Source organism: Seriola aureovittata, chromosome 7 (genome assembly GCF_021018895.1).
Source record: "Seriola aureovittata isolate HTS-2021-v1 ecotype China chromosome 7, ASM2101889v1, whole genome shotgun sequence".
In the NCBI taxonomy this organism is placed as follows: Eukaryota; Metazoa; Chordata; class Actinopteri; order Carangiformes; family Carangidae; genus Seriola; species Seriola aureovittata.
The window spans coordinates 11,657,927-11,680,326 of NC_079370.1; the positions used below are offsets into that span (position 1 = coordinate 11,657,927).

General features: G+C 41.3%; 1 protein-coding gene and 1 long non-coding RNA gene across 2 annotated transcripts in view; one reads left to right on the forward strand and one right to left on the reverse strand.

Moving 5' to 3' along the window:
• pitpnc1b (phosphatidylinositol transfer protein cytoplasmic 1b) lies at positions 1 to 15,912 on the forward strand. Its single transcript, XM_056380325.1, has 10 exons — positions 1 to 663; positions 4,159 to 4,307; positions 6,432 to 6,520; positions 6,811 to 6,818; positions 6,970 to 7,041; positions 8,766 to 8,858; positions 11,504 to 11,659; positions 12,431 to 12,494; positions 12,735 to 12,818; positions 14,355 to 15,912. The coding sequence occupies exons 1-10, from the start codon at positions 616 to 618 to the stop codon at positions 14,510 to 14,512; spliced, it is 921 nt and encodes a 306-aa protein (XP_056236300.1). The 5' UTR covers positions 1 to 615; the 3' UTR covers positions 14,513 to 15,912.
• Positions 15,340 to 22,400, reverse strand: part of LOC130171998 (uncharacterized) — a 14,460-nt gene continuing 7,399 nt past the window's right edge. The window contains exons 2-3 of the long non-coding RNA XR_008828216.1: positions 16,050 to 16,161; positions 15,340 to 15,425 (exon numbers count right to left, since the gene is read on the reverse strand). This is a non-coding gene — a long non-coding RNA (uncharacterized LOC130171998). The remainder of the gene's footprint in view (positions 15,426 to 16,049; positions 16,162 to 22,400) is intronic.

The following is a 22,400-nucleotide window of genomic DNA, read 5'->3' on the forward strand; positions in this document are numbered from 1 at the left end:
GAGAACAGGCAAAGGAATTTGTGAGGAACAGAAAGCAGTGGAGGGCGGCTGAGGGGAAAGGGAGGAGCACCAAGCTGACAGCAAGGTTACACATGAGAAGTCTGAGGAGGAATTACACAAAGCACAGAGAGAGAGAGAGAGAAAGGAAAGAACAGGTAGAGTTGGTTGGGAGTATAGGTTTCAATCTTACCTCGCAGCTAATTACCACTTTTGCAGTGCGGTGAACGAAAGCAAACAGAAAGCAGGGAAGAAAAACAGCAAACAGAAAGGGCAACTTAAGGCACGAGACTAGAAAGCAGAAGTAACAAGAGAAGGAGGGAGAGACAGCGGTTAAAAAGTCACGTCCAGCAGATTAACTGAGGAAGAGAAGCGAGGCAGTAAGTAGTGAGCGAGGTGGTGAAGTAAGAAAACAAGCAGACACTCATTGACAGAGGGGACCGGAATTAAATCCATGGACTACTGACATCAGCAAAACAAAGGAAGAGAGAGAGCATCAGAAAGGAGGTCACTGCAGTCCAGCAGCAGTGTAGCTCGCCTGAGCGTCTCCGCTGTGCAACTGAGACAGCTGAGATAGACAGACTCAAGTACAGTCTCAGTCCTCACTGTAACAGCACCATGTTGATGAAAGAGTACCGCATATGTATGCCACTGACTGTGGATGAGGTAAGTGTGTTTGTCTTTCCCACACCAATTCACACTCACTCACTCACTCACTCACTCACACACCACACACACACACACAACACACACACACACACACCACACACACACACACACACACACACACACACACACACACACACACACACACACACACACACACACACACACACACACACACACACACACACACACACCCCTCCTACAACTTTAAATTTAAAGACAAAAGAGGTGGGGGGTTTTATTTCAAATGTAAAAGCGTTGTTTCAACTCGTAATCTTGAAAGTGTTAACATGCTGATAAGATAAGCGCCAACACTGCACACAGACCTCCTGTGGCTGCTCTGCGGCGGCTCTGGCACATTGAGTAGGGAGGTGTGTTCGGCACCAACGGGCTCGGCCAATCTGACGGAGCCGTCACACAACACCTGGCCGGCAGCATCATAGCACTGCTGTTGTATCTAAATTATCTTCCCATCTGTCTGCTTCTCTACTCTCATTGCTTTCTTTAGCTCTCCTAGCAGCACAACACACAAACTAGTCGGACCGGTTACAGCTTTTCAAAATCTAAACTCAAACAGATGTATTTGGCCAGCAGGTTTACAAACAAAGGAGATCCCGCTGAATAGAAAAGGTTGCTGGACAGGGGAGTTATGCGCCAAAGTGTCCTTCAAAAGGAGTGTCCTCATCACCTCCTCGCCCCCTGCTCCCCCTTCAATTGTACCTACTACCACAACAATGGAAGTGACAAATAGCAGTCCAAAATAGGATTTACAGTATCAGTACGGGGCACACAGAAACTTGAGCTTGCAGCAAATCCTCTTTCGCCCGAATGTAAAGTAAGTTTAAGTGCAGCTTTTTTGAGGCGACATCAAATCGTGACAGCTACCTCAATCCAAGCCATTTACAACGTCCTAACCCTCGCTCGTGTTTTTAAAGAACGTAGTGTCGATTTTCCAGTGTGAATGATCCAGTAGCGCTTCTGAAACACTATACAGCTCGACTGTGTTGAGGAATGTTCAGTATTGTATTCTGTTGTGGGAAAAGCTGACAGGTGGCGACTGTAGCTCAGGTGGTAGAGTGTGTCAGTGGGGTTGGTGGTTCGATTTACAGCTCCAGCTAAGTGCGTGCTCAAGTGTCCTTAAGCAAGACACTCAGCCCCAAATCCCTGTGTCTATATATGAGGGCTGGGTAATCTAAGTCACTTTAAACAAACGCAGCTGCAAAATGAATGTGTTTATTCCATCATCCATCCTGTAACATCACAATGATGTACAGTGCCTTTAAAAAGTATTCACTCCCCTGGGAAGTTTTCAGGTTTTATTGCTTTACAGAAGTAAATTAAAGGGGATTTAATGTGACATCCATCAACAGAAAAAAAACAGTCAAAGTGTAAAGAGAGCTCTACAAAGTAATCTAAATCACAAAAAACATGCCCGCATAAATATTTAGTCCCTTTAACAAGACACACCTTAACCATTGGTGGTGAATCCTGGGTCACATTATAACTTAAATGGAGATTATCTGTGTGTAGCTGAGGGGTTTCGGTTGATTGTAATAAAAATACAACCGAGTGAAGAAGATCTGACTTTTGGTGAGTCAGTATTATGGCAACACCAGCACCTGAAGATTAAAAAGCTCAAGTCAGCAGACAGATACAAGGGAAAGAAACTGAGTGATCATGCAGACTGTTGATCAATGTCAAAAAAGCCACATTACCTTAGATTCCATATTGTAAAGCAATAATTCATGCAAACCTTCAATGGGAAGTGAAATAATAACTGATTATTATTTAGGAAATAGGGGTAAATGTTAGGTTTGTGAGCTGCGTACAATCAAATGCAAATATCTGGACTCGACTAATTTTCATCGTCAGCGGACGGATTCACGTCTTTCCTTTTAGCATTTTATCACAGGTTTTTAAAAAGTTGCTTTCAACTGCGTTTCCTTTTAATCATGAATTCTTTCATTTTCACTTGCTGTCACACCACACCCCCGCCTTTCCTACAATGATGAGCTATATTTACTTCTCAGGAGTTTATGACAAACTCACGGCTTGTAAACCTCTCCTTGCCTCTTTTAAAAAGACAGTAGGAGGAAAGCAGATGCCAAAAAGCTGTGGACACGTTTCTCAACACAACACTCCTCACAGCCAGACAGAGAACATAATAGTGATTTAAGGGACAGATAAGTCTTCTTTCAACTCCCTGCTAAGATTTGTTTTCTTGAAAGGTAGAAGAGATTCACAACCTGTGTGGGAGGAGCTCACTGCTCTGTAGACACTGTGAAAGTACCCATCACTGTGATTAATTAAGTCCCTTGAATACCCAATAAGTAAATATTGAATGTCGAGATTCCACAGTAATTGGAACAAGAAGGAGGAGTGTCACATGATGTCAACAGCGTACAGTGAAGAATGGCAAACTCCTGTCTGCCCTCCTCTTTCTCTCTTCCTCCCCATCTTTCTCTGTTTCTACTTTTAATTAAAATAATGCTTTAGTGGCACACCAAAATAGGGCTACAAAATGAATTACATTACGGTGGCCACAGCAGAGCAGGTTAGTTGTTTGCAGTATAATTTCATTACTTTTTCATAATAATACTTTAAAAACAAAGTCTGCCAAGCGATTTGCAATTACGACAAACAAAATACCGTAGATTGAAACAAAGTTAGGGAGGATAAGAAAGAGGATGGTAGCAGCATCTGTTGTAAAAATGTTATTGTGTAAAGCATGGACTTTGTGAGTCGCTGAAAAGACAACACGGATTGTGTCTGGCTGAGTTCATGGAGGAGGTCACTCCAGTAGCCCAAAGGCCTCGTCCTCTTTAGACTCACTAACAGCAAATACTCATCAGCATCAGGCGCAAACTGAGGCTGCAGCAGAGTGCAAAGCACAAAATCAACTCCAACAGGGAAAATAAGGGAGAAACATCAGGAAGAGCAACAAAGACAGGATCCCTCTCACAGGACAGGAAGCGATACAGGAGACAGAAATAACAATAAAATGGTGTTGTTTACAAGCTCAAAAAGTTAAATTGAGATTATATAACTCTCTCTGAACAGAGGCTACTGTGGCTGCAACAACAATCAGCCTCTATGATAACAGCAGAGTCCTGAAGCTTGCTAACATTAGCAACTATGAGCTAAACTCCTGAGAGAATTGAATCAAGCAGAAGTCTCTTTTATTGCTAATGAATTCAACTTTTATTTGTATTTAAAAAGTTACATAATACGGTTTTCCAATATCAGAGATAACACGAGAGCCCACCCACTCAATTTAAATTTTCCTTGATGCATGACCACAATCACCAAACACTTTGAGAATGAAACTAACACTTCCCTCAAAATTTGTCACTTCATTAGGAAGCATCATTAGGAAGATGCTCTTGCTTTGTGCTTCATATTTGCTCTCCACAGTTAATCTTTTTCTTCTTCTTCTCACTCCATCCTCATCCTCACCACCATAAACGTCTTCCTAAACCTCTCCTCGGGCTCCAGTACAGGATCGGGCAGCTGTATATGATCAGTAAGCACAGCTGTGAGCAGAGTGGTGGGGGAGAAGGGGTGGAGGTGGTGAGAAATGAGTTGGATGTTCACCCCCAGCACGGCCCGGGACAGCTGACCGAGAAGAGAATCTACCTCAGCAGGTGGAGTGCACTCTAATGACTGTGTTTCTGTACTAATGATGCAGGACTAATACTAATAACACTGGCTATTTGCAACCTGAGCCTTATCCTCAGGTTGTCAGCTATGCCATTATGATTACTGATCGTGTCTGATCTTTGATCTTTTGCTTCACTGTAAAGCTGTACGTCCTGCAGACGCAGGTTGCACGTATCACCGCTGACAAGCAATAAAACATAATTTCAGCTCAGTAACACCCATACTGCAGTGTAGCCTGCCTACATCTAAAGTCCAAGTGTCTCCCTCTGTCTGAAACATGTCGGGGCCTATACTGTGTTATCACAGTGTACAGGTTACTGTACTGTGATCTCATCCTCCGGCACACCACCTAAGACTGTGTGAGAGTACAGACTGCCAGCTAACAAAAACACGTCCACGTCATCCTGATGGTGGTGATTACAGGACATGCTGGAAGTTTTAGCCTCTGATTTTTGCCACTAGTGTTGAAAATATATCAGTGTTGACAGTCAGAGGCTATTCTCATTCTCATTCATATGATGGTTACACTTAAAATATGCTTATTCACTTTCTGGCAGCAAGTTAGATGTGAGGACTGATAACACGCTCATGGCTGTACATTAAGTATGTATTTACAGCCAGTTAACTTAGCTTAGCATAAAGACTGGGGGCAGCTAGCCTTGCTCCATCCAAAGGTAACAACAAAATCCACCTACCAGCACCTCTAAAACGAAACAATTATTATGTTTTACCTGGTTTGTTTAATCCAACCAAAAAGTGTAAAGACAACATGTTGTTGACAATTAACCGCCATGATAGGCAGATTTTGTTTCATTTGAAGAGAAACAGCTTAGTATTTTCTTCAATTTCCAGTCATTTTTGTTAAGCCACAGTAAATTAAACTACTGCTGGCTGTAGCTTCATGTGTATTTATTCTCTCATATAACTCTTCCCAAGAAATTGAATTAGTAAAACTATTTCTTTAATGTATTTGTCCACAATTTTAACTCCAGTATCCTGTATTTATTTATTTATAAATACACATGACTGATACAGACCACAACTGTGGCTGAAAGCTCTGTCAGACATAAACGTAAGTTGTTTCTGGGGTCAAGAATGAACGATGAAGTTCAACAAACCTGCATGTGAATGATTTGTTCATGTGAATAAACATAATGAATGTTTTACGCATAACATATGCCATTAGATATGATCACTGCTATGTGTTATCAATCATTCATTATGTGTGTATATTCCAGTATGAATACTTCATAAGAGTAGTTATACTTGTTGACAAAACATTATTAACAGTTTCATTATATCTGCTTACAACTATATTGTGGTGCGCTATAGTGATTATAATCCCTGAATAGAGGGTGTTAATATGAAGTTTTAAACACAGCAGACAACCTGCAGCCGTCAAAGTAAACAAGGAAGTGTGTGAGCGGTGTGACTGAAATGTTCTAATGACTGTTCAGCAACAGGAAGTTGAATTGCGACAGCAGTGTTTATGTGTTCCTGTGCTGGAAGAATCGTTTTACGTGCTTTGTGATCAGGGTGACAGTCCGTTGATCAATGAATTGTGATGATAGTGGAGGTCCAATCCAAAAAAACAACCTAAATTCTCTTTTAAGTCTAAATTCATTTCCTACCCCTCAGCTAACCTCACTCATTACCCTAATGTAACCTCAACTCTGTCTAATCACCGCTATAAACTGAAGGTCTAATCCGAAAATAAACTCTTAAAGAAGTAAAGAAATGTTCTCACTGTGGAGGATTTTACTAATCTTCCTGTACTTATGGGGCATTTGGTTCTCATTAGTAAAGATATACTAGAACACACACACACATAAGCACAGTATGCAAGTACAGTTGCTGCAGAATGTTTCTACCTCAATCATGTCCTGACATGTAACCTAGAAGCAACAGCAACAATTCATCACCACAGGTGTAATTGGGAATGAGTCATACAAATGAACGTTGTAGTGAGAGTAGCCTACAGGTAATCTGGCTATAAATGGCACAAAACCACTTGGATCTCTCTGTCTCCCTCCATAATCTCTCTCTCCTACTCTCCGACTCTTCTACTCTCTGACTGTGATTTTGTTTTTGTCCTGTTTTGCTTTCAGTAAACTGCCGTCCTGGGCGAAAGCATTCGTCCCACGAATCTTTTATGTGACTGAAAAGGCCTGGAACTTGTACCCATTCACCATCACAGGTGCTTTCATGTGCCTTTGTTTATGTTTAACATAAGATTACTTCACCTCAATGCATTATACAAAACTTATTTACTTTTAACAGCTGGCTTTCCAAGTGCCATCAAATATTTATCACTATGTATGCATGTATTCCCATGTGGAAACATGTATCTGTGTGTGTGTGTGTGTGTGTGTGTGGGGATGTGTGTGTGTCTGCACATGAGTGTGTGAGAGCAATTGTGAGCTCATGCATGTATAAGTAACTAATGCTGTTTTTCCCTATCCATATTGAACGTCCCTGGTGCTGCAGAGTACTCAGTAAGTATTCTCACACATCATTTACTGTACATGAATGCAACAGAGCTCATCTCTTTCCACTATCAGTGGATCTAATCTGCAGCCCGCTTCCACTCTATCTCTGCCCCTCAACCATTTGTCCCCCCATTTTTACCTCTTGTCACCCCCGTAGGTATCATTCCTCCCCAAGTTCAGCATCCGTATTGAGACGAGATTTGAGAACAACAACGGCGATAACGACAATGTGAGTATGACTGAGAGCGTGCGAGAGGTGAGAAAGATGGAGTGATTAGAGAGGAGGGGGAGGAGAAGACAAGGGGAGGAGAAGAATTTGTAATTTTCTCTGCAGCACAAATAAAATGTTCATCAAATTGATGTGCCCATTACTAGCAAAACAAACAAAGCACAAAATGCACTATTGGCAAATCTATTAGCCAGACATGCAGCGTGGTGTGCATGGCTGCCATACGGCATTTTGTCCAAAGCCATCACACATAAACACACATAAACACACATAAACACACAGAAATTAACAGAAACAATAATAGCCAAATCATTATGTGGTGAATCCACATAATGTTTCTTGTCATGTTTCTTGTCAGAGGCTATTTCAAGCATTCATAGAAAGTCATCATATAAGCTTCAAGGCTCAGTGGTTAAAGGTAACTAAGTGCATTCCCTCAAATACAGTAGCTGTTTGTACAAACCTGAAGTACCTGTGCTTTACTTGAGTACTTTATTCCTATACTCCAACACATTTCAGAGGGAAATATTGTACTTTTTATTCCACTACATTTATTTGAAAGATGTAGTTACACTTTACTTTACAGATTAGAATAACATGCAACAATTGATTAATTGATGATTTGACTATCGGGAAAGTAACTGGCAACTATTCTGATAATCATTTTATGAATTTTTCAGGCAAAGATGAAAAACTTGGTTAACTACTTAGTTTTGTACCACCAATAGTTGCAACAGTAATGTGAATATTTCTTATTATTTTTTTAGATTTACAAACCAAACCTTTAAAAAGTAATAAACAGATTATTCAGTAAGGAAAACGATCATTAGATATAGCCATATGTAGTTAAACAAATTATCTCAACTTCAACCAAGTAAAACAATAAAATGCTGCTTACACATAAATGCATGCATAATAATCCAGTGATATCATATATAATAGTAAAACAGTTCCAGGGACCATTTTTGCTCCATTTCTTATTTTTGCTTCAGGAAAATTTTCAATGCTTGACTTACGGAATAATGGAGTATTTTGTCAGTTTGGTGTTAGTACGTTTACTCAAATACATTGTTTGAATACATAGGCTTTCTGTGTCTCCGTGTAATTATATACACCACACACAAAACAGAGCAAGACAATGAGAGCACGTTGTAAAAAGCAACACACTACATCCAGTTAAGGCAAAACATTCCATAAGAGGGAGCAAGACCTTGAGGTAGACACAAACCAACAAGAGCACCACAGGAGCATAGCGGCATATTATCTAATGGCAGGTTTTTCTTATTTGTTAGTTTTCAACTGTGAAATGAACAACTTCAGCAGGGCATTAGAGCAAATTTTAAACAAGGTCAGATAAAAGTGCAGTCTCCCCTCTCTGCCTAGTTTCCCTCCATTCGCTCTGAATGAAGTGTGTTCCTCCCTCATAATTCTTTTCCCCATCTCTTTTAATATCCCTCATATGTCCTTGTTCTTTTTTTCCCTCGCCCCCTCCTCTGCTTTCTTTATCTGTTCTCTCCTCTCTTTGCACCAGTGTGATTTGCTCCAGCGGCCTCAGGGTGGGATATAGTGAGGGGTGTTATGGTGTGTGACCTTAGTTTTCTACACAGTTACTCATCTGCTCTCCACTGAGTGAATGACTATGTGCGTGAGAGTATGCAGGGAGTGTGCGTTTGTGTGTCTGCTCTCATTATACTGTATGACCTCCTCCATCTGTTTGGATGTAGGTGTTCGGGGACACGCCGACCCCAGCCAAGAGTGTGAGTTTCCTGGATATTCTGAGTGACCCCATCCCTGAAAAGCACTACAAAGAGTCAGAGGTACGTACTGTACTCTCACAAACACGCCCATGTGCTGTTAGCAAAGGCAAAAACAAATGACTGTGTTGAGTACACGCCGTTGGAAGTTTATTAGGCTTAGCTAAAATGAATGCAGTCTAATATAAAATTCCTGTAATAAATCCTACCTTCATGAGGGTTTTAAAGTTCAGTTATTATTGAAACAGTTTCAGAGAGGTGTTGATTCAACTGTATAATCATTCGGGAGGATGGTGCTGGTGAAGTTCATTGCATTGTACAGAGAGATATTTGTTATTTAGCCTACCCTCATCAATATAAATGGGGTGGACAAAATAATAGAAACACCTGTTTGTTTAACACAATACAGTTCAACAGTTTCTTCGTTTCTTAAACAGTTTCAACAAAAAAAAAAAACCTTTATTACATGACTGTTGTATTAAGACTGCAATAGTTTTAGCTAGGTGTACCTAATAATGAGCCAACTGGGTGTATATTGAGTCTTATAATTGTATTACTATGTTAAACAAATGGCTTATTCCCTTTCAAGAGTTAGCTGAGCAGATTGATACCACTCTCGTGTGATTATGCCAAATATGAAGCTAAAACTAGAGACTGCAGCCCGTTAGCTTATCTAAATCTTGAAACAGAACAAAACAGCGAGCCTGGCTCTCTCCAAAGGTCGAAAATAAGCTCACCAGCATCTGGACTATTATTACCACGAAATTAAAAGGCAGCCAACAAAGCACAGAGAGTACAGAGAGCTAGAGTTTGCATTAGCACAACCACCAACCACTACCAGTTACAAGATAACAAATAATATAAACAAATAAAAAAAGCTAGTTATGCTAACCGTTCTGAAATGTCTGCTGTGTGTTGTGCTTTTGGCGCACAACACACTCCTCATCCAAGTCTGGGTCTGACTGAGGCTCAAATGTCTCACTGAGTTTTTCTGATGTTTTCTGTAAGGCTAACCACCTTGAAACGCACTGCTCTTTTACCGGTCACCTGAAACCTTGTCAGTACAGAGAGCAAAAGTTTGTATTAGCACAGCCACTGCCAGTTACAAGCTAACAAACAACATACACAAACCACTACACTTACTGTTCTGATACGTCTTCTAGTCATCGATTTTGGAGCACAACAAACTCAGTCATGAACAAACCCAAATCCGGGTCTGACTGAGGCTCAAGCATGTGGCTGAGTTCATGGGATGTTTTTCCGGTAATCATTTTGATATGTTTTGTTCTATCACCTGTCAACATAGTGCGAGCAGCGGTGGTAGGCGGGGACAATGCCTGATCCAGATTTTCTCAACGAGGAAGTAAGCGTGGATGTGCTTCCCGTCCCAGTTTTTCTAGTTCTTTTTTCATGTTTTATGTGGGAAAACCATGTTAACCAAAATATTAATCATAGCAGTATTTTTACACAGTCTGTAGGCAAGGCTTTTTTTAAACTTTCGACAGAGGCAGTAACACTGTTTACACCTGCTTCAAGTCTTTAAGCTAAGCTAAGCTAATTGCCTCCTGGCTCTAGCTCCACACCTTACCCGAGATGTGCGGTTAGGGCCGTTACTCGCTTCTATTGGCTGCGCGGCACGTGGATCCGTCAAAATATGAAATATCATGGTCTGTAGCCAGATCAACCTTTTTTTGATGATTTAGCTCATTAGTCTGTGGTACACCCAATCCTTTCACTTCCTTTTCCGCCTCCTTTTAAAACACATTGGTAATCAGATCGCCACAGTCATCTGCCACATACAGCCATTGTAAAAAAATTAATAAATAAATAAAACATCAACTAATAACCGGCACGTTCGACTTTGATTGTTTTCTTCTTCTAGCTTTCTGCGTGTTTGTTGTCTATTATTCCACAGCCCCCACTACAGTAAGAAATGACAAGTCACACACACATATGAGAGTTTAGTTCGTAAGAGTAGGCTATGTACACATTCATTAGATTCAACATGGACCATGTTAACAGCTTCTCATCCAACTCAAAAAGAAAGCAAATGTATACAGCTTCCAAAACGTCAATCTATTCTTTCAAGAAATGATGACTCATAATAGTCATACATGGATAACGGCTCACCAATTATAATGTACGAATGCAAAAGCTTTTTTTTTTTTTTTTTTGCTTTCTTGGCTTTACATAATTGTGTTTTTGCAGCAATACACCCACACGCTTCTTTTAAATCTGCCCATCTTCATTCCCTCCTCACCAAGGTTTTACACTTCCTTACTGCCTGCAAGTCCTTTGAGACAAAGGTCAATTCACAGGCCTGGGTACACAGAACCATGCACATCAATATAGACCAAACGCAAGCACACATACATTCACAGACAAGCAAAAAACTGCAAAAACACCAATCTCATATTAAGTGACACGGTGAAAACATAAAATCACGAACACAAACACTTTCCAATCATCTTTGGTCACAGATGCATAATGTGTGTTATCACACTCTCCTCTTATGGGATGTGTTGAGCAACAATCTGCTTGCACCTCCACACACATATTGTCACACTCACACTCTCTCTCTCTCACACACACACACACACACACACACACGAACACATACACATCCACAGCTCCCTCTGAAGACGCCTCATAGGGCCAAATTTTCTGCAGACTCAGCAAGTAACAGACCCACTGTTTGCTCTGTGCAGGACCTGAGTCGCTGGCAGTCAAGTAAAACAGGCCGAGGGCCTCTGGAGGAGGGCTGGAGAGATGACCATAAGCCCATTATGTGCTCCTATAAGAGGGTGGAGTGCAGCTTCGAGGTCTACGGCTTCCAGACCAGGACTGAGGATTTCATACACAGAGTGAGGCAGTCTTTTTTCTCCCCCCAGCATGCCTTTTCCTTATGTTTAAGTAAAGAGGGTTGGATCAAGATAAGGTCTGCAATTGCAGTTACGAGCCTTTATAGATGTAATACAAGGAGGGAAAATTAGAATTTACAGCTAACTGGATTTTATAAAGTGCTCTGCTCCATTCAAGCACTGATTCTGCATCTTGGAGTTTCACTTTGTGCAGCTACAGTAAAATGATGATCCACAACCATCCTGATTGGTTATTTGTTATCTGAATGTAATATGTGCTGTGCATTTTGCACAGTTTTTTATGTAATTCACCTTTAGGTCAGATTTATTAGGAAATTTGCTGTGTTGCTTTACAACACAAAACAGTAAAAGGGCATCTGTTCTTCAATGGAATGAGTTAAAGAGCTTATGGAGAAATGACTTGCAGCACAGTCGTCCTCCACACTGCAGCATGAAAAAAAACTGAGAGCACTAAAAACAAAACTTAGCAACATCCTTTTCCCAGCATTGTTACTGCAAAGCCAGTGTTTACATGAATGTAGTTTTAGTTTTGACAAAGACTAGCGCAAATATACCGATTAGATAAGTTTCAACTAATGTCAGATAAGTTCCCCTTTATCTCAACCCTGATGTCATTTGTTTAAAGTAATAACAAAAAAAGCATTTCCATGATTTTGACAATGATGTAGTGTAAGATCGTGCTAGATGTGGCATTTCACACACATAGCTAAACACTTAGAAGTGACACCTCCTTTTACTTTTGTTTTACTTCAGAACATCCGGGACATTCTTCTGGTTGGCCACAGGCAGGCAGTAGCATGGATCGACGAATGGCACGGTGGGTCAGACGTACAGTCACAACTTTTACATGTGTTAGATATCTTACAAGGTAAACCATTCAGAGCAGAGCAGTTATACTTTGTTGTATTTTTATACCATAAATATACACCCTGTAAAACCTAATATATATTTCATACTCCACTCTAATGCTGTGTGTGTGTGTATGTGTGTGTGTGTGTGTGTGTGTGTGTGTGTGTGTGTGTGTATTTGTGTATTTGTACTTTGCTTTCCCCCACAGGGCTGAGTTTGGAGGAGGTGAGAGAGTACGAGCGGGCGATGCAAGAGAAGACCAACAGCAAAGTCAAATCCAGCCAGAACACAGGTGAGATTGCAGCTCCTGACCTGCACTGTACTGAAATGCCACAGAGGATAGGATGGGAGGGGAGGCGGGGGGTGGGCAATACAGCTGGATGTGAGAGCGGTGAAGGTAGAGAGAGAGAAAACAGGGAATGAGATGACTCGTAGATGAAAAGAGCAGTAAGTTTGAAATGTATATTTGTGCTCTGTGGTAATTACTCTTGCATTTTAATAAGCAGGGCACACAGCATAGAGATATACAGAGGAGGTACAGAAAGGCAAAAACACACCGACTCATCTAAAGCACAAATTTTTTCATCATTAGAAATCCACAATAAATCTGAGCAGGTATTTTGTATTTATCCAGCCTGCCATGATACCCATTGCTGTCAAAGACCGCAAAACAGTATGAATGAATAAACTCTGTAATGCTACCGGGCTTGAACAGAGGCTGGTTGCACCACTAGTGCCTTAGACGTGCCCTACAAGAACCCAGATGGCTGGTGTACATCTGTGGGAGAAAAATGGAGAGGGAAGAGCAGTCAGGAGGCATTTCACAACACAAGGAACAGCGAGGAGGGAGAGGCAGAAGGTACATTCCCACAAAAGGATGACAGAAAGACAGATGTAAGGGGAAAGATGAGTGTAGCCTGGCTCATGAAGTGATAATGCCACTGCGTCGGTCTGATAAACAGCGTAATGCAGCCACCTGCTGAACTCTCCCCATCACCAGCCCTCTCAACATAAATAACCAGCCATTGCAGCACTTAGCAGCAAATGTCAGCCCTGGTGGGGGTCTGTGTCTGGGCATGTGTTTTGTGTGTGTTTTGTGTGCGTTTGTGTGCGTGCGTGTGTGTGTGGTCACCCTGCCCCCTTCTGGTTCATCTGGTGAACCTCAGCTGGATGCGAGCAATATCAAAGGTAGAATTCCCAATATGGCCTGTAGCATCTTGCCGCCTGTGCTCTCTCTCTCGCTCTCTCTCCCTGTGTGTGATGATGAGAAGCATCAAGCTGCAACAAATCTGCAGTCATTGCTCAACCTGCTGCAGCTCGCTGCACTGCCATGACCCCCTACAGGCCAAATGCTGCAACTGCATTTATCTCTGCATAGACCGAGTAATAGTTTTCATTTCATTCATCCAATGTAATAAAAGTAAATGGATGTCATTTACTCTAGAGTCTAATAAAAAGCTGAGTGTGTGAGTTGAATAGCAATGAGGGATTTAACTAATGTGAATCTAAGTGTACAGCACAGATCTTAAGTATACTTAAATAAATTGAAAACGCAAACACAGCTCTCGCTCTGGTTCTCTTCTTGTCAGTGTCTATTTTGCTTTCCTTCCTCTTTCATCTCTGTCTTGTAGTTTCTTTCATGTCATTCGTATCTCATTCTTTCTCCATCTCTCAGTCTCTCAATTTCAGTTTCAATTTCCTTTATTGGCGTGACGTGAAATACATTTGTTTTGTCAAAGCAAACAGAGAAGGATAAATCATGGATAAAGAAAACACAACAATTAAAAAAATCTATCTATTTATCTATCTATCCATCTGTGAATTTCAGACCCACCAGCTGCCACTCGTCCTGCGTTCTCTCGCTCCATCTCAGTGACAGATGAGCGTTCCCTGAAGAAGATGGGAGTGACGACTGCGGCCATGTCTGACCCATCAGCCTCCTCTGTGTCACCCAGTCCCATTCGCCTAAACTCCACCCCTGAATGATGCCACACACACACACACACACACACACACACACACACACACACACACACACACACACACACACACAGATACAGTATATTGTACAATGCAAACACACAGAAAACAAAATTAACATTCACCAGTCATGTTATTTCTCAAAAACTAACGGGGGGGTGGCGGGGTCTAGGGGATATCCGTCTTAAATCTAGGGCTAAAGCCAGCTGCTTAGCTTAACTTAGCTTAGCATATAGAGTGGAAACAGCTAGCCTGATTCTGTCCAAAACAAACAAAATCCACCTATCAGAACACCTGAAACTTACAAATGAACATCATATTTTGTTCATTTAATTCGTACAAAAAAAAAAAAAAATGTTTATGTTTATGTGGATGTGCTGCACAATTTCTTATTATATTACTTTAAAACAGAACATTGTTTTTAATACTTTTTTAATAATAAAATGATGGATTAGAAAATTAAAATGTAACATGTTAATAAGTGATCTTTAAGTACCAGGCTAGTTGGACCAGGCTAGTTGTTTCCCCATTGCTGGTCTTTATGCCAAGCAAAGCCAACTCGCCACTTGCTCCATATTTACTGTACAGAGATTTACTGCCAAAGGATGAATAAGTGCATTCCCCAAAATATCCTTCAACACCATTGGAGAAATATTTATCTGCTCTTACGATCATGTTGTTGCTCTTTTCACTGCATATGTTAAAAACCAGAGAAGTGCCGCACAAATACACAACAACATGCAGACACTTTGTGCCTAATCAAGGACAATTTCTACTGTTGCCTTCAAAATACCTTAGTGTCTTCAGCAGCCTGTAAGCGCTGCATTTCAGCTCTCTCTCAGTCAGTTTCTCAGTCGTAGTCGAGCTCACCGGCCGCCAGCAGGGCTTTCCAATTGTTTCCCAGCACCCAGCCAACGGCCTACAGACAGATGCATAAGGAGTTTAATAGAGTGGATCTAATGAGAGAGCGGAGGAGAAGGGGGAGGCTGTCAATGCTATGGATCTGCTCCCCTCTCCACCTCAGCCAATAGGTCAGACCAGGTGTATTGACAGAGGGCAGTGAGGCGTTGTATTGGTTCCTTGATTGCTTAGCCGCGAGCTGCAAATGGGTCAAGCCAGGGCTAAACTTCCATTATGAGCCAATGATGTGGGTATTTATAAGACGATTATCTTAATATTTTGTACATTTATAAGAGATCAGGGATCTATAACAGCAACACTGAAAACTGAATTAATGTGTATAATTCAGAAATAATGGTTTTCTATTGTCTTATTTGTAAAAACATTCAGTTTGAACAAAGAATAAAAATGAATCAAGTGGAAAATGTATGGGGAAATTACACTGTATAGTCTTTTATAATGGGTTTTTGTCAATAAATACAATTTCTTTCCAAAAAGAAGAGTCACTAGTGTCCTGAAATCTGTGCAGATGAGCGAAAAAACGGACTCACTGCACACATTATCAGCCATGTTTCATCAGTATTGACCTGTAACGATGGACAAGCTGCTGGCACATCACAGCGCTCGCATGTAATCTACTCACCAATTTCACACTTGTGTGCCATGTGAAACGGGCTCCAGCAGCAGTGGACTTGAAAAGAGGGAACCACTTGGTCCAGGCTGGTTTGGCTCTGTGGCTCATGGCAGTTTCCTCTCTGCGAGACAACGGAGGAGAATAATGAATGTTTAACAGATGGAGGGTTGCGAGTTGGGCGTGTGTGCATGTCTGTCATCGCTGTATCACTTTATTGTTCAAGACTTCAGGACAAAAAGCCCGGGCTTGTCACGGAGAGACTTGGAAGTTCCTGTGATTGACAGACATGGCAGCTTGCTTCGAATGGCGCACTAAATAGCTCGCATTATGGGGCTCATTATGGCTTCTTTTATCCATACAAATCAAGTGCCAGCATGACAATTTGTTATTAGCTTCCCAACAAAAAGGGCTTGCAGACGTGCATTCACATACGCGCGCAAACACAAGAACACATGCGCTCAAAACTCCTTCTCTCAATGTCTCTTTTTACAGTAGCAGCAGGAGGCTGATATGAAAGAGCAAGTGCTCAACATAGCCAGGAGTGTTCACAAGTGCTGCAGAGGGAGCACAAACTGCCGGCTGTACTGCATTAACATTATCTCTTTCTCTTTTACTTCGTCTCTCCCATTAAATTTTTTCTCTCATTATTGCCGTTTCCACTGTTCTCCTCCACTCCTTCTCCTTTCCCTCTGTCCCCTCTGCTCACTTTCTTGAAATTTCCCTTCATCACCCTTTTCTCTCGTCCCTCTTTATCTGTGTGTCCTCATCTTCATTCCTCAAGAGGGCCTCTAAAGAAGACGTACTGTGTTCATTACATGGAAATGTTCCCCATGGTACATTATCATAGATCCTGACCCTGTAGCGCTGAATCATCCTACTATTCCCAGTTTGCCCGTCAGACCCCACAAATAGCATGGTGGAGGAGAGACGGGACGCTCTCCAGAGCCGCATCCAGCCAGCTGCACCGCTGTCGCCTGCACTGTACTCTACTGTGCAGTCACTTTCATGTGAAACCTTGAGCTGGACACCTATCTGCGCACAAGAGAGGGAGAGTAGTAGTTGAAAGACAAAGGGGATAAAAGGGAAGAGGATATGAAATCAAGGAAAGAAAGCTATATGAGCGATGAAGAATAAACTTTAGATTGTAAGACAGTTTTAACGAGTAAACAAGGAAGTACAGCGGGAGCCTGTTTGTGTCCTGCTAAAGAAAAGAATAAAGAGCATGTGTGTATATGTCTGCATAACTTCCCTTCCACCTTAATGGCATTTTGCCCAACAACACTGATGTACGAGCTTCTCCAGATCAATACGCGCTCTCCATTCACTAGACGGACAGTAATGCAACTGCCTCATTTGTTTGACGATGTATGCGTGTGTGTGTGTGTGTGTGTGTGTGTGTGTGTGTGTGTGTGTGTGTGTGTGTGTGTGTGTGTATCCACATCTTTCAGGTCTCCACTTCCAGGCTGTGCAGTATCTTTAACTCAGCCATTAAAGGAGAGTGACCATTAAGTCACATAGTTTAGCATGCCACTAACTTAATCGCTTAGTCCACATGGCAACATTGATTTAATAAGAATTTGTGTGTGTGTGTGTGTGTGTGTGAGAGAGAGAGAGCAGGGGTGTACAGATACAAAACCCCCACAGAAAGAGTGTGAAGTAGATTAAAGGGCGACTTAGTGTTTATAAACGTGATAATATTATACAAGTATTTACCTCCCATTGTGTACTTATCTGTGGCTGATATGGCATGTTTGTGTGAGTGTGTGTGCCTGTGTGTGAATTCCCATGAGTGTAATTCTTGCATATGACTAAACGGTGAGGCCAAGATGCTTGTGTTCCCTCATTACAGTGTCAGCAATACAGTTTTAGCCCACTCAACCACATAAATGACTTCAAATCCTCTGTGTATTAAGCCTCACCACTGGGAACCCAATTTGTAACCTCTGCCCAGTAATACGTTAACTGGACTTTATCTGGGGACAGGCAGAGTGTAAAATTCATACAGTATCTGAGAGAACTAATTGAACCAATTAAGAAAGTGAATATGGATTACTGTGGGACTGTGAACACACACATCCCCTCTGGAATAGAGTTGGAGACCACTGCTTTCACGCGATAATGATTGTCATTGCAAATGGATGGCGGTGCAGGGTCTCAGTGTTCTGCACAACAACACTCAGAGTCAGCTGGCTGTGCATTTACACTGATGTGTTTTCATTTCCATAGCAGCTGATCCCAGGGCTGCTATTCTGGGCAGTAATTAATTGCAAGCGGGTAAAGGAAAAGTCAAGGATAAGTGTTAAAACTGTTCCTCGCCTTGTACGCACTCTCACATCACACACAAACACAAAGGCAGCGCTCATTTTTCACACAAACACACATTTGCTAGAGGAAACAAAAAGCAAACGAGTATAAACAAGATGATACGCAGAAACTTGCACAAAAATGAGAGCCTTGGGTCCTTCATGCTTTAAATATCTTAATCAGCAAGCTCATAAAGCCTCCCAATTTTAATTGCCCCACTATGACTATTAATTACATAACAGCCATTGCAGTCAGCATGCCCATATGTTTGCTAATAGGAGAGGATGGATTAGAATGGTGAGTGGAATACATTAGAATACAATGGTTTTTATTGATCTACAAAGGTAGCATTACAGTTCCCCTCCAGGATGTACATACAAACAACTTTTTTTGTCTTACAAGCTCCAAAGCACAGCATTAAACAAATGACAGAACACACTTCATACACTGAAAGAACAATGTACCATATTATTGTGAAGGAGCTTCTTAAGACAAGATTACTGTAAAACCAGAGATACTTCATAGGCTGTAAGACAAAGTGCCATATTACTGTGAAACAAAAGATGCTTCATAGGCTGCAGGAACAATGCACCGTATTGTTCTAAAGCTGAAGCTCCGTCTCTGAGGGGACAACATATAGAGTGGAGATAATACAAGGTTGCAAAATTGACCTTGTTCGATTGGCAGCCAGTTTGAACTCACCCATGCGATGGGAAACCCTTCAGAGAATACTTGAATCTGCAGTATAACTTACAACATTTCAGAAAATAAGTGAAGACAAGCTGATTCACATGAACCATTTCTGGAAAGAGCCGCTATGAATGTAGCGGTGAAATGCAGCGTGGGTAAATTAGCTTAGCAAGACACCCCAGTTAGATTCTTATTGACATAAAATGTGAACCCAAAGCTCTCCAGGGATGGATCAGTTGTTTTCATTGTGGAACCTGTGAAATGATAAATGTTTGTCGATTCGTAGCTGGACAGATAAGATTCATTTTGTACTTGCTTGGATGAGGCAACCTACATTTTTATGCATATAATTTTTTGTTCCCAGCTGCACAAAACTGTAAATAATTACTTAAACTCACATATTGATTTTTCTGCAATTGTTTTATTCAGCTTAAAGGGTGATTCTTAAGTTGTTTACACTGCTCCCAAGTGGCCAAAAAAGATGGTTTAACCATAATGACAAAACCTATTTATCTTTCCACTGTGCTTCAACGGTTTTAACAGACACTTCTACGTGTCATTTTTAAGTGCAGTAACAAACAACATATTTGGGGGACCTGTTGTTCAAAAACGTGAACATGAAACTACAGCCAGCGACAATTATTACATCTTACTATAAAGACTAGAGACAGCTTGTCTGGCTCCGACAAGAAACCAAATAATTTTATTTTCCAATATATCTAAGGATCTTTTTGAGCTCTTTCCTTATTTTAAACAATTTAAATAGTGAAAGTCATTATTTAATGAGATTGTTGTCATGAATGAATTTATTATGATGATATATGTTATGACCATGGTCCTTACTGTACTTGGGTTGTTTAGTGTCTGACTCACAGGCCAGACTGACAGGTTGCTCCTGTCTGACTGTACGGTGGGACATAGGCAGATACATGTCACCAGGTGATTGACAGTGAGGGGTTTGTCGCATATTGGAGCAGAAGTATCCTTTCATTGCTCCCAGCTCACCTGTCATTTTTGGCTCTATTAGTGCTATATATATATATATATATATATATATATATATATATATATATATATATATATATATATACACACACACACACATATATGTATGTGTGTGTGTGTGTGTGTGTGTGTGTGTGTGTGTGTGTGTGTGTGTGTGTGTATGTAGGCTAATATTCTGCTTCCTGCCCCTTATTGTTTTTTAAATGAAAGTTATGATGAGGTAAGGTCCACTCTTGCATATCAGGAAAGTACAACTGTTTGATGTCAGTGGCCATGTATAAATGTATTTCTAAATTTAGAATATAAAGTATTTTAATTCCCTCATCAACCTCTCCCTGTTGTAACTGTTTTTGAGTGAAACTTTTTACGGGCCTACTTGATAAGCAGTTCACAACATTTTAGATGTGTGTAACTATACATCTATGTGTATTATTTGGGGATGTAATTTGATAAAAACAATGCAATCCTCTGAAAAGCTGAAAAGTCTTAAACAATATAGCAATGACTACCAAGTCTTAATTCCATATAAACGCCCACATGCTTATTCTCCTGCTGCTCACATAACATCTATTACAACTTTCTATAGCTCTAGGCCAAGCCATCCTCTCGTCTTTCTTTCTTCTTACCCTGTCGTTCTCTCCCTCTCATCTGCGCTCATTTCCAACTTTGCTGCTGCGCTCTGTTTTATTTCCAAATCAAAGTAATGAAATGGATCTTTACTGAGGTGATTTTCTATCAAGCGAAGAGGAGGCCGTCGTTACTGCATCATGCGGAGGGGACGATGAGTGAAATGAAAACAGGAGGTGGAAGTGAGCAGAGAGACAAATCAAAGAGACCCAGCTGCCTGGCTTACATTTATTTCAAGTTCCAGCTAGATCTATAGCTACTGCCTTAAGGAAAAATCCAGCCTTGAATACTCTTACACTGTTATAAGTCGTCAATCTGTGGTGTTCAGTGGATTGCAGCAGTTCGTTTGTCATGGAGTGTTGACATTTTTACTTTACAATGGATTTCTCCCTGTGTGATTGTTGAACTGTGGTGCAAAATTGTACATCTGGAGAGAAGCTCCTGTTCTTTGATCCTGAGGTGCTGTGGCCCAACTTAACAATGACACTTCAGAAAGAAAATTCTCTGCTATTAAACAGATAGAAATATTTTGACGTGACGTCACAGCACCTGTATTTGGACAGTCATTCACTGGGAGATAAGACTAACAAAAAACCAGCTGCTACAACATGCTGACCCAGAGCCATCGTAGGTTCTGGCTCTGAAACCGTTTATATACATTTATATTATGTTATGTACCGTTTTTGCATCTGGGCCAGGACTGGGAAGATGCAGATTAGTTTGTAGTCACTGTCACGTGCCCGGCCCACATCTACTTTGATCCTGCTGACTGACTGTGAAGTCCATAGTCCATAGTCCTTAGTGTACACATCCTGTACCTGGACTGCGTCTGGAACATTTTCTTAATGACCAAACACAAGTACAATTCTGATCACCAACTTTATTACGGTTCATCCTGAGAGAGACATGAATGTCTGTACCAAATTTTATTTCAATCCTACCAGTATTTGTTGAGATTTCACAAAAAAAAAAGTAACCTCCAGGTGGCACTAGTGGAAAAGTCATCATTAGGAGTCATCCTCTGGGGACCATAAATGTCTGCACAAAAATTCATGGCAATCCATCCAATAGTTAAGATATTTCAGTCTGGACCAAAGTGGTTGACCGTCCAACCATCCAACAACCGCACAACCAATTAGCATTCCTGGCACCATGCCGCTGGCATGGCTAAAACAATACTCCACCAAACAACACACTTGACTCAGAAATGCAGGCAGCAGAGGAAGCTGCTCTACAGAGTTTGTGTTTCACTGTTGATTTTTTTATTTTTACTTTAAGCTGCATTAGTTAAAAACAAGTCACTGGAAATAACAAATGGTGCTTTTTAATTCATTTAGTGAAATTTCTGCGAATTCCCGAGAGTTATCAGGGTGGAATGGAGCTTAAGCGTGCCTGAGAGCCTCTGCTACTGTGGGCCGCTGCATTGTGCTGTCGTGTCTACCTGCTTCACAGGCCTATTATAGAGACATCAGGGGAGTAACAGAGGCCGACAGGGACAAACAGGTCACCCTTACCTGGGCTGCAGGATAAACGATTTCCCCTCCACCACTGCTCTACCTCCCTTATTTTCTCTTCCTTTCTACTTCCATCCCTCCATTCACCCCCTCCATCAGCCCTCCTCCCCTCTTCTCTACCTGTCTGCCATCTGACTGCTTCTTTCCATCCACGGTCCCCTTTCCTGCCCGCCCTCCACCACCCTTCTCCCCATCCCAACCCCACGTTCCTGAGCCCCAC

What these genes read in the sequence shown, in the direction of transcription:
- pitpnc1b (XM_056380325.1), top strand. Translation starts at nt 616, where the DNA reads ATGTTGATGAAAGAGTACCGCATATGTATGCCACTGACTGTGGATGAG. An exon ending in ACAACGGCGATAACGACAAT is followed by an intron (nt 7,042 to 8,765) that starts GTGAGTATGACT and finishes GTTTGGATGTAG; the next exon opens with GTGTTCGGGGACACGCCGAC. An exon ending in CAAATCCAGCCAGAACACAG is followed by an intron (nt 12,819 to 14,354) that starts GTGAGATTGCAG and finishes TGTGAATTTCAG; the next exon opens with ACCCACCAGCTGCCACTCGT.